The 13359-nt window shown below is 39.6% G+C and overlaps 1 protein-coding gene across 1 annotated transcript in view; it reads right to left on the bottom strand.

Moving 5' to 3' along the window:
- The window catches only part of SYCE3 (synaptonemal complex central element protein 3), a 30048-nt gene that overhangs the window by 12746 nt on the left and 3943 nt on the right, over nucleotides 1-13359 (bottom strand). Inside the window, exon 2 of the mRNA XM_006066355.4 lies at nucleotides 6463-6571. Coding sequence (XP_006066417.1) covers nucleotides 6463-6571 — 109 coding nt within the window. The remainder of the gene's footprint in view (nucleotides 1-6462; nucleotides 6572-13359) is intronic.

Here is a 13359-nt window from a genome sequence, read left to right as displayed (position 1 = left end):
TTTTGTATAGTTCTGTGTATTCTTGCCACCTCTTCTTAATATCTTCTGCTTCTGTTTGGTTCATACCATTTCTGTCCTTTATTGAGCCCATCTTTACATGAAATGTTCCCTTGGTATCTCTAATTTTCTTGAAGAGATCTCTAGTCTTTCCCATTCTATTGTTTTCCTCTATTTCTTTGCTTTGATTGTTTAGGAAAACTTTCTTATCTTTCCTTGGTACTCTTTGGAATTCTGCATTCAGATGGGTATATCTTTCCTTTTCTCCTTTGCCTTTCATTTTAACACTTAACAAAATCTGTTGTAACTACTTCCTCAGTTATTTTTCTTCTTTATGTGATCATCAGCTTCTGGAACAGGGACCCCATAATAGTATGGCTGAAGACTGCACTTTGGGGAAAGGGAAGTAATCAGATCATCTGGGGATTCCTAGACACTGGCTCTGGACTGACACAAATTCCTGGGGACCCGAAGTATTGCCACCAGCATAGTGGTTCGGCAGTCAGCAGATGGAGGCCCCGTTACTCATGGAGCTCTAGCTCACAGTGGGCTCAGTGGGTTTCTGAACCCATACTGTGGTAATTTCCCCAGTTCCAGGATGCATAATTGAAATATACATACTCAACAACTGGGAGAATCCCCACATTTATTCCCTAATCCACAGAGTGAGGGTTATTTGGCAGGAAAGACCAAGTGGAGGTAACTAGAACTGCCTCTACTTGTGAAAGTAGTAAACTAAAAGCCACACTGCACTCCTGAAGGGACTGCAGAGATTATTACTGCACTTAACAACTTGAAAGACACAGGAGGTAGTTCCCAGCACAGTTTCATTCCACTTGCCTATCTGGCCTGGACAGAAGACAAATCTTAGAGAGAATGACAGTGGATTTGTGTAAACTCAATCAGGAGGTGACACCAATCGCAGGTGCTGCTACAGATGTGTTTTTGTTGTTTGAACAAATAAACATATCCCCTGGTACCTCGTATGTTATACAACCTAAATGTATACAATATTATACGTCAATTATATCTCAATAAAACTAGAAAAATAAAACTTGAAGGCAAGCAATCTGGAGAAAAACATTGCAAAATCCTTTGAGACATGTTAAAGAATATTTGAATAATTAGAGAGAAATACCACATTTCTACCTGAGAATGAAGTGAAGTGAAGTGAAAGTTGCTCAGTCATGTCCGACTCTTTGTGACCCCAAGGACTATACAGTCCATGGAATTCTCCAGGCCAGAATACTGGAGTGGGTAGCCTTTCCCTTCTCCAGGGGATCTTCCCAACCCAGGGATTGAACCCAGGTCTCTTGCACTGCAGACAGATTCCTTACCAGCTTAGCCACAAGGGAAGCCTACCTGAGAATATTTAATGTTGAAAACGTCTTATTCAGGACTTCCCTGGTCATTCAGTAGTTAAGAGGCCTTCTTCCAATGCAGGAGACACAGGTTCAATCTCTGGTCAGGGGATTAAGACTCCACATGCTGCAGGGCAACTAAGCCCTTGAGCCGCAACTGCTGGAGCCTGTGTGCTCTGGAGCCCGTGGGCCACCCAACTAGAGAGCCCTCAGGCCACAGGGAAGAGCCTATGTGTCACAATGAAAGACCCTGCATGCCGCAACTATGACCCGACTCAGCCAAATAAGTATTTTTTTAAAAGATATCATTCTTTCCATATTAGTGTATACGTTTAACACAATTCCAAATAAAATATTAAATGAATCAACTATTCATCTGGAGAATAAACAAGTGAGAAAAGGTAAAAAAAAAAAAGAAAGAATAATGAACTGAGAACTTACTGATTAATAATAATGAAATTAGTGTGATAAACCAATACCTAACATATTATAAAACAAGTTAGCTATCTCTGCCCTACTATATGTAAAAAACTTCATGAGTAATAAAGAAATCACTTCTCAATTAATACGATAGGATGGGATAGATTTGGGGCAGGGGTGGGAAACCAAGTTAGACTCTCTCTTCCTACCTGAGAAGTTTTACATTCTCAGGGCTCACTCTCACAAGGTGTACAGCTAAACTTGTACTGGGAAATTTATCCTAGGTCATGATTTGACTTAAAGAGAACAGAAAGAAACGTTAAGCCTTGAAGTCAAGAGGATTTGGCTTTTTAATATTGTTTAAAATATGCATATATATTTATATAAATAGGCACATTTACATTTATTTGCTGGTTGGTGCTTTTGACGGTTGATGATTGCTTCTTTGGTGATTTTACTTGGCCTGTGTGGTCACTGGAAAAACTGAGCAAGAGCCTTCCCAGGGGCAACAGAGGCTAAAGATTTATGTGTTGGGCTTCATTTTAAATTTAACCTAAAGGGTAAGGTTATGAGATTCATCCTGGTCTAAAATCATGTTACTTCTTTCAACAATATTTGTCTTAACCTGTCCTAGGGACACTATGACAAAATAGTTCTGTTGCTTATGCTTCAGGTAGAAAAATATTTTAGTGTTCTCAACTATTAGATTTGAATCCATGGGGCCAAGGACAAATTATTTACTTTAAGAAACTACAAAAGGTAAACTTTACAAAACATTTTAATACTATTTAATCTGTGGTTGCTTATATGTTGATAAAAACATAACTTTATCAGCTGATAAATTGCTAAAGCAAGTTTTTGTAAGATTTGATTGCCTCCCAAATTAGACAACTATGCAGAATATTTACATAAAAACAGGCTTATAAAAAGAGGAAAATATGTGCAACTAAAATGAAGGAAAGAATAACCTAAAGGGAAAATAATGGACCTTATAGCAGTTCAAAGAATGCAACGTGGAAAAGCACCAAAGGGAGGGGATGTGGAATCACGCGCAGCAGAACCCTCATCCATGCCAAGCAGATGTGGGCTACATTTGTCTCATTTCTGTGAGGAAGAAAGTGCAAAAGCGTTCCAAGATGTGCAGCTGCTTGAATTCAATAGCTGAATGTATCAAACAAATTCAGTTTTTACATAGAAAATTTCAAAGACAAATTTTAAAAATCATCAAAGCTAAGTTTTTTCTGTGACTTGTTTCAATATAAATACCTGTCAACCTCATCTCTACAGTGAGAGAGCATTTTTTTAAATACAACACTATTACCTTAGTAATATCAACTTAATTATTATTACTTAATAACTTAAGCCAAAGCCTTTGACTGTGTGGATAAGAACAAACTGTGTAAAATTCTTAAAGAGCTGGGAATACCAGACCACCTTACCTGCCTCCTGAGAAATCTGTATCCAGGTCAAGAAGCAAAGTTAGAACTGAACATGGAACAACAGACTGGTTCCAAATTGGGAAAGGAGTATGTCAAGGCTGTGTATGGTCACTCTGCTTATTTAACTTCTATGCAGAGTACAGCATGAGAAATGCTGGACTGGATGAAGCACAAGCTGGAGTCAAGACTGCAGGGAGAAATATCAGTAACCTCAGATATGCAGATATGGCAGAAAGAGGAACTAAAGAGCCTCTTGATGAAGGTGAAAGAGGAGAGTGAAAAAGCTGGCTTAAAACTCAACACTCAAAAAACGAAGATCATGGCATCTGGTCCCATCACTTCATGGCAAATAGATGGGGAAACAGTGGAAAAAGTGGGCTCCAAAATTGCTGCAGATGGTGACTGCAGCCATGAAATTAAAAGATGCTTGCTCCTTGGAAGAAAAGCTATAACCAACTTGGACAGCATATTAAAAAGCAGAGACATTATTTTGCCAACAAAGGCCCGTCTAGTCAAAGCTATGGTTTCTCCAGCAGTCACATATGGATGTGAGAGTTGGGCCAGAAAGAAAGCTGAGTGTTGAAAAATTGATGCTTTTGAATTGTGGTGTTGGAGAAGACTCTTGAGAGTCCCTTGGACTGCCAGGACATCCAACCAGTCCATCCTAAAGGAAATCAGTCCTGGGTGTTCATTGGAAGGACTGATGCTGAAGCTGAAACTCCAATACTCTGGCCGCCTGATGTGAAGAACTGACTCATTGGGAAAGACCCTGATGCTGAGAAAGATTGAAGGCAGGAGAAGAAGGGGACGACAGAGGATGAGATGGTTGGATGGCATCACCAACTCGATGGACATGAGTTTGAGCAAGCTCCGGGAGTTGGTGATGGACAGGGAAGCCTGGCGTGCTGCAGTCCATTGGGGTGACAAAGCCGGATATGACTGAGGGACTGAACTGAACTGAACTGAACTGAATAACTTACTTACCTATCACCTTAATTATTGTTGGAATATTTGCCAAAAAGAGAGATTCCAGTGAATCTAAATAAAAATGCAGTACAAGCCTGGTTCCTTTGGTACACCAGACAGTTTAGAATTAAATGTTAAAAATAACAAAACACTAAAACCACAAAGTAGAGGAAAATACGTGACTGTTTCACTGCTCTTGAATTAGGGAAAGATTTTCTAAGCATTGAAGCAATGGGAATAAATCAGAAAGGAAAATATCAATACATTTTTACTACGTAAGACTTCTGCTCACTGAAGCTTCATATACAAAATTAAAGGAAAATGACAAACTGGGAAAAATATTTCCTTCAATTTTGAACAAGTACCTAAGAGTCTTAATACAGAAAGAGCTCTTACAAATCAATAAGACATTCTCTCACAGAAATCAGCCATGTTCTTCTTGTTCTCAGTGCCAAGCTTGTGTTAAGGCCAGCTCCTCTTCAGCCTTTAGTTCTGGAAAACCTGCCTAATTGGCCTTCCTGCTCCAGGCTTTCCTTTCTGAACCATCTCTCACACTGTTACCAGAGCTATCTTTCTGAAAGGCAACTGACTTCCTCGAAATTCCAAATGGCTCCCTATCACTTACATAAGAAAGGTAGACCTCTTTAACTTGGCATTGCATTAAAGACGTTTCTTCTCACCTTTCAGCCTCTTCTTTTATGGCCTGCCACCTTGTGAATGTCATGCTCTACTCTGACTTCTTGACTATGCCAATCTTTCCCTCACAGGCACACAGCCTTGACTATTTCTTTTCCTGGACAGCCCCTCTTCTCTGCTCACAGGACCGACCTCATCTGTCCAATCCCTACTCCTTCTCTAATGCTCTGCTTTGTTCAAAGCCTCACTTGCCTTCCCAAGAAGTCTGCCTCTCCTCTCCTCCTTCCCCAGTACTTGGTGTACATCATTATTAGCATTTGCCAGATTATAGCTTTACCATCAGAGAAGGCAATGGCACCCCACTCCAGTACTCTTGCCTGGAAAATCCCATGGATGGAGGAGCCTGGTAGGCTGCAGTCCATGGGGTCGCTAAGAGTCGGACACGACTGAGCGACTTCACTTTCACTTTTCACTTTCATGCATTGGAGAAGGAAATGGCAACCCAGTCCAGTGTTCTTGCCTGGAGAATCCCAGGGACGGGGGAGCCTGGTGGGCTGCCGTCTATGGGGTCGCACAGAGTCAGACACGACTGAAGCAACAGCAGCAGCAGCAGCTTTACCATAAAGTTAAAATGCCCTTTAAATTTATATGCTTAAATATAACTAGTCATCTTGATGTCTGTTACTGGTCCCTACTCACTTCTCAAGAAGGAGCATCTTTATTCAACTTTGTATTTTTAAAAAAGCACGTATATGTGCTCAGTAAATGGTGTTAAATAAGAGAATATTTAATTAGATTGAAGCAATCAAACAACTTATAGTGGGAAATGAATTCTAGAACTTTTTAAAAAGGTATATGTAAAACTTTCAAGTATGTGGGCACAAGATTGAGAACATTTTTAAGTAGAAATTTTCTGAAGACTTGTAATAAGTGGAGATTACTTAAAAACTAATAATGTCTTTAAAAATAGTTTGTTTTCATTTAAGTAGTGTATTTGGGCACTCTAAAATTTGTTTCACATTGTGATTTTCTCTAGTAAAACAGGATCACACAATTTTAAGAATTACATATATTCTGAACTGGTAAAGAACAAATTAAATAAATTATAATTGTATCACTACCACTGCTCGTTACTGCTTACTGGAAACATGTTAAATAAAATAACAGACTAACATTCTTTTCCAAAAATGGAGAAATTAGTTCAATTCTATTGCTGCTTCTGGAGAAGGAAATGGCAATCCACTCCAGTATTCTTGCCCAGGAAATCCCATGGACAGAGGAGCCTTGTGGGCTACAGTCCATGGTGTCACAACGAGTTGGACACAACTGTGCGACTAACAATTTACTAGTTCTTCATGGTACTGTGTGCCCAGTTACAAAAGAAGTTATTATTTCTGCCCTCAAGAAGATAATAGTCCACTTGCTGGAATAAGATGCAAACACACAAAAATAATCAGAAAACAATTCAAGGCAATATCAGTGGTTAGCATAAAATCTTGTGGTATAGTAGCTACATGGTGAAGAAGTTGAAAAGTAGTCAGGGAAGACCTGATTGAGAAGGTACTTGATTTGAGCTTGGATTTATAAGGAGGATTTGAGCTCTTGGAAAGGAGGAAGGTACCCTGCCTGGGAAAACATCCTACCTGAGATTTTTTCCATCTCTTCCAACAGCTTTTCCAAGTCTTTATTCAGGTCTGACAGCATTTTCAGCATGTTGTCATAGTTTCTTTCCCCAGGGTCAGGATGAGCCATCTAGGAAGTGCACAGAAAGAAGATGCAGTGAGACATGTTCATGTTTCAATTCTGGCTCCACTACTCACATCTGGGTACCCAAGCCAGAAAACTTATGTTGTCTTTAACTCCTCTTATCTTCCTGACCTAAAGAGTTAGTAGTATCTGACTCTTTGCAACCCCATGGACTGTAGCCCACCAGGCTCCTCTGTCCATAGAATTCTCCAGGCAAGAATGCTAGAGTGGGTAGCTATTCCCTTATCCAGGGGATCTTCTTGTCCAGGGATTGAACCCTGGTCTCCTCCTTTGCAGGTGGACTTTTTACTCTCTGAGCCACAAGCAAAGCCCCTTCCTGACCTAAGGGGGTCACTAAAACTCACCAATTTCATTTTTTCATGGACTAAACATTAAATCATCTATGGGTCAGGAAAGATTGTGCTTGAAAGCCACCACTGAACTGAACTCTGCTCTTGTGGAGATCATAGCCTGATCCAACTCTTTGAAGTCTCTTCTATCAGTGCCTTCCTTCCATTCTCCAAGGCTGCTGCTTTAATAGAGGTCCACTTCATTATCCACTGTTGATTACAGCTTTACTGGGTGTCTACTAAGTGCTAGACATCTGCTATGGTTATGGGGACACTGTAGTGTATCTGAGGATTCAAACAGACTGGATGCTGTTGTGGAGTTTCCATTCTAGGGGGAGAGACTGAAAATAGCCAAGTTAACAGATTCATAAAGATACCTTGAGTTTGTGGCCACTGCTACAAAGAAAATAAAAAGGATGGTGTAATAAAGAAGACTTTTCAGAGGAGTGATACGTTTGCCTGTGAAGTCAGAGAAGTCCTTTCTAATGTAGTGACATTTGAGCTGCCACTTGAAAGATAAAAAGGAGTTGTCTTCTGAAGATCAAGGGGAGAAGTTCTAGCCAGAGGGAATGGCTCAAGAAAAGGCAAGAGCCACCCTAGTGTGTTTTAAGGGATAGAGAATGGGGCTGTGGAGAAGAGTGATAGGACACGAAGTCAACTAAATAGTCAAGAACTTTGCTTTTATTTTGAGAGTGAGGAAAAGCCACTGGAGATTGAGGGAGCAGGGGATTATGTTTCAAGGTAACAGCACACTTCAGCTGCTGTCTGGAAAATGGACTGCTTGCAGGAGGTTGAGAGGAGGAAAGCGTGGAAAGATCTATTAGTCACGAGAGCACTAAAGTGGTCCAGAGATGACAGCGCTCGGACTTCAGCGATACTGTCCATATTGAGAAGTGAAGAGTCCCGGTCAATCTGTGGAAGATGAGCCAACAGAATTGGGTAGAAGACTTGTGTCAAGGTTTGCAGGGGCAAGTGGTGGTAAGAGAGAAATTAAAATGACCCCTAATTTTGATGAGAACAACTTGGTAGGTGGTGGTGCTGTTAATGGAAATGGGGAAGACCAGGAGAGGAGCAGATTAGAAGGTAAACCAGGTGCTCTATTTTTTTAAGGGGAGCTGCATGCAGGATCTTAGTGCCTCAATCAGGAAATGAACCCAGGCCCCTTGTAGGGGGAGTATGGAGTCTTAACTGTTGGCCCATCAGGGAATTTCCAGGTGCTCTATTTTGAACATGTTACTACTATGGGATGGCTATTGGTGGCAGTTTAGTTGCTAAGTCGTGTCCGACTCTTGCCAGCCCATGGACTGTAGCCCACCAGGCTCCTCTGTCCATGGGATTTTCCAAACAAGAATACTGGAGTGGATTGCCATTTCCTTCTCCAGGAGATCTTCCCAATCCAGGAAATTGAACCCGGGTCTCTTCCATTGCAGGCGGATTCTTTACCGACTGAGTTATGAGGGAAGTCAGGTCTCCAATTGGAGATACAAATAGGCAGTTGAATACAACAGCCTGGAGTTCAGGAGATAGGCTGGAGCTGAAAATATAAAGCTTGGACCTAATGGTACAGGCTCTCTTCATCTTTCATTCGGACTGTTGTCCTCCAATTGTAACTGGTCTCCCTGCTTGCAGCTTCCTCATGTCCAATCTATTTTCCAGTTCACCCCCAGAGTGACCTTTCTTAACATGCAAAACAAACCATGTCATATTGCTTGAAACCCTTCAATAGCTCCTATTTCTTTCAGGATAAAATATAACCTCTTTACTACAGATATAAGATCTTTCATAATCTAACTCCTCACTGCCACTATTCTCATCTGGTTCCAAGATGTGACCAAATAACTGAAAGCCTTAAGAGACCCAACATTTAATGAGATATTATTTAAAATTTACAAGAGTTGTGTATTTACAAGAGATGTAATGAAAAACTATCCATGAAACTAACACAAAACTCTGGAAAGTTAAAAAATCTCTACAGTTTTCTTACGAAACAGCTAAGTAAGTACAAAATGGAGTGAAATAATTCTATCATGCGGGTGGTTACAAAAACCTATAAGAAAGCAAAGAAATAGGTAATGACATAATTCATATCTAAGTTGTGTGGACTGCCTGTTCAATTCATTAAGTTATAAAGTGTCACTAACATTATTTTATCTATACATTCAACAGTTATTTATTGAACATTATTTTAGATTCTGAAAATAAAGCACTGAGCAAAACTTTAAAATCCTTGGTCTCATGGAATTTATATTCTAGTGAGGAGAAGAAACAAATAAGATTAATAAGTGAAATAAAAAAAAAGAGGGATAAGTACTAAAGAAAAAAGTCAACCAGAAATGGAAGGTGGGAGAGAATATGTATAGAGCAGTGACTGTTCTTTAGATAAGTGTGCAGGGAAAGGCTTTCCTGAAGTGATTTTGACTAGAGACTTGGAGGAAGTGAGAGGACGATGAGTCATACAGATATGTTGGGAAAGTGCATCCCAGGCAGAACAAATAGTAAAAACAGAGGCCCTGAGCTGGGAGCCTACTGGATGAGTGGGAGGAAGAGCAACCAGGGTGGTATAGTTGGAACAGACAGAGTGAAAGGAATAGTAAGTAGAAAAGGTCAAAAAGTGGTGGGGCAAAATTGAGGTGGGCCTTACAGGCCAAGACTTTGACCTTTTCTTTGCGTGAGATGGGAGGCTGGAGGTTGATAATCTGATTTAGATGTTAATAAATCACTAGATTGAGAACAGTTTATATGCACATGGGTGGAGGCAGGGAGACCAGTTAAGAGGTCATTGGAATAATGGAGGTGAGAGATGGTTGTCTGAGGAGGCCTTACAAATAGCTGAGAAACGGAAAAGAGAAGTTAAAGGCAAAGGAGAAATGGAAAGATATACTCATTTGAATGCAGAGTTCCAAAGAATAGCAAGGAGAGATAAAAAAGCCTTCCTCAGTGATTAATGCAAAGAAATAGAGGAAAACAATAGAATGGGAAAGACTAGAGATCTCTTCAAGAAAATCAGAGCTACCAAGGGAATGTTTCATGCAAAGATGGACACAATAAAGGACAGAAACAGTATGGACCGAACAGAAGCAGAAGATATTAAGAACAGGTGGCAAGAATACACAGAAGAACTATACAAAAAAGATCTTCATGATCCTGATAACCACGATGGTGTGATCCCTCATCTAGAGCCAGATATCCTGGAATGAGAAGTCAAGTGGGCCTTAGGAAGCATCACTACGAACAAAGCTAGTGGAGGTGATGGAATTCCAGTTGAGCTCTTTCAAATCCTAAATGATGATGCTGTGAAAGTGCTGCACTCAATATGCCAGCAAATTTGGAAAACTCAGCAGTGGCCACAGGACTGGAAAAGGTCAGTTTTCATTCCAATCCCAAAAAAGGACAATGCCAAAGAATGTTCAAACTACCACACAATTACACTCATCTCACACGCTAGCAAAGTAATGCTCAAAATTCTCCAAGCCAGGCTTCAACAGTACATGAACTGTGAACTTCCAGATGTTCAAGCTGGTTTTAGAAAAGGCAGAGGAACCAGAGATCAAATTGCCAACATCTGCTGGATCATAGAAAAAGCAAGAGAATTCCAGAAAAACATCTACTTCTGCTTTATTAATTACATCAAAGCCTTTGACTGTGTAGATCACAACAAACTGTTGCAAATTCTTAAAGATAAGGGAATACCAGACCACTTTACTTGCCTCCTGAGAAATCTGTATGCAGGTCAAGAAGCAGCAGTTAGAACTGGATATGGAACAACAGACTGGTTCCAAATTGGAAAAGGAGTACGATGTTGTCACCCTGGTTATTTAACTTCTATGCAGAGTACATCATGCGAAATGCCAGGCTGGATGAAGCACAAGCTGGAATCAAGATTGCTGGAAGAAATATCAAGAAGCTCAGATACGCAGATGACACTACCCTTATGGCATAAAGCAAAGAAGAAATAAAGAGGCTTTTGATGAAAGTGAAAGAGGAGAGTGAAATAGCTGGCTTAAAACTCAACATTCAGAAAACTAAGATTATGGCATCCAGTCCCATCACTTCATGGGGAAACAATGGAAACAGTGAGAGATTTTATTTTCTTGGGCTCCAAAATCACTGCAGATGGTGGCTGCAGCCATGAAATTAAAAGATGCTTGTTCCTTGGAAGAAAGCTATGACCAACCTAGACAGCACATTAAAAAGCAGAGACATTTCTTTGCCAAGAAAGGTCCGTCTAGTCAAGGCTATGGTTTTTCCAGGAGTCATGTAAGGATGTGAGAGTTGAACCATAAAGAAGGCTAAGTGCCAAAGAACTGATGCTTTCAAACTATGGTGCTGATGCTGGAGAAAACTCTTGAGAGTCCCTTGAATTGCAAGGAGATCAAACCAGTCAATCCTAAAGGAGATCAGCCCTGACTATTCATTAGAAGGACTGATGCTGAAACTGAAACTCCAATACTTTGGTCACCTCATGCGAAGAACTGACTCACTGGAAAAGACCCTGATTCTGGGAAAGACTTGAAGGCAGGAGGAGAAGGGGATGACAGAGGATGAGATGGTTGGATGGCATCATTGACTCGATGGACATGAGTTTGAGCAGGCTCTGGGAGTTAGTGATGGACAAGGAAGCCTGGCATGCTGCAGTCCATGGGGTCACAAAGAATTGGACACGATTTAGTGACTCAGCTGAACTGAACTGAGATAATAACAGCTCAGATCAGCATAGGACTGATGGAAATAGCATGAAGGAGGACTGGGGGAGGGCAGACAAGATTTGCTGATGAGTCAATGTGGAGTTAGGTACAATCCTAAGGCATTTGATTGGGCAACCAGAAATGGTGATACCATTAACTGAGGCAGGGGAAGACTGGAAGAAGCTAGTTTGCATGGAAAAGAAATAATCCAGTTTTGAACATATTAAGATGCTCATGAGGCATCCAAGTGGGAATACTGAGTAGGCAGCTGAATAAATGAATTCAAGGGAGAGATAGAAATGTGGGAGTCATAAGCATATAGATGATATTTAAAGACATAAGAATGGGTGAGATCAAGGGAGAAAACACAGATGGAGAAGTGGCTCAACATCAAGACTGGGGAGATGCAAAGGAACCAGCCTAAAAGGCTGACAAAGAGGGGCCACAGAGGTAGGAGAAACAGGAGAGTAATGATCTGGAAGCCAAGTGCAGACTATTAGAGAGTTACTGAACCCCAGCCAATGTCCTCTGATCATAATGAAATCTCAACAAGCTGAAAAGGCAACTCTAAAAAGTACAAGACAATGGGAACTATACTCAATATTTTGTAATAACCTATAAGGAAAGCAATCTGCAAATGGATATAAATATATGTACATAAAATTGAATCACTATGCTGTATACCTGAAACTAACATGATATTGTAAATCAATTATACTTTGATTTAAAAATAAATAAAAGTTAAAAATAAATAAAAGTATAAGACAATGAAACCCTAAAAATCATATGGGTGAATAATTATAATTCTGGGAAGAAAGGAAATTAAAATAAGAAATATTAAAAGCATAAAACTACAGGTTTGCCTCCTTGTCCAAAAGTAGAGTGTTTGTACAAAACTTCATAAACCAAAATGGCATAAGGCAAAGAAGCAATTACCTCAAGACATATGTTGCTAACAAATACACAAAATAAATCAAGATAAAGCATAGATGCTCACAGAGCTCAAAGCTGTGACACCTTGGTGCTGAGAAGCAGAGTGTAGTTCCTGGGGAATGAGCTTGGCGTTGCCACTCTCACTGTTTGGGGTGCACACTGCCTCTACATGACTTGTTGCAAAACAAAATCCTGGATGCTACTTCTACTTTTCACCTTTTTTTTTTCCCCATAAAAGAGAAAATCCTCTTCAGAGTTCTCTTTGTTAGTGAAACAGGTACTGCTGTAGGTTTTTCATAAAAGTGAAGCGGTATAAAGTGAACTTTGCAAAGCAAGGGATACCTGTACTATGACTTTTTGATATTATATGCATTTGAATGTTTATGAGAATTTGGTCAGCTTTGTCATTGGAGTTTAAAATGTGAAACTGACTACAGCTTTAATTTTAAGTAAAAATCTTAGCAAGTTTATAGGAGTTTTAGGACATTTAAGAGAACTTGAGATTTACCATATTTATGAGTTTTATTTATGATTTTTATAAGAATATATAAGAAGGTAGGAAAATTTATTATTAAGACAATTGAGGTATTTAAAGAAATAGGATACATTAAGTTTATAATTTAAGTTTCAAATGGAACAAAAACATTAACTTATTATTAAAAATATGCTAGAGCTAGAATAAGATTAAAAATTTAGAATAAGATAGTCTTATTTAGAATAAACAATCTAATAAATAATCTCATTTAGAATAAAATTTATAAACTAAGCTTAAATACTCAAGGAAGACTAGAATTTTAGATTAATTTTAGATTAGAATTTTAGATTA

The sequence above is a fragment of the Bubalus bubalis genome, chromosome 4 (genome assembly GCF_019923935.1).
Source record: "Bubalus bubalis isolate 160015118507 breed Murrah chromosome 4, NDDB_SH_1, whole genome shotgun sequence".
NCBI classification, from domain to species: domain Eukaryota; kingdom Metazoa; phylum Chordata; class Mammalia; order Artiodactyla; family Bovidae; genus Bubalus; species Bubalus bubalis.
This window is presented reverse-complemented; position numbering and strand designations above follow the sequence as displayed.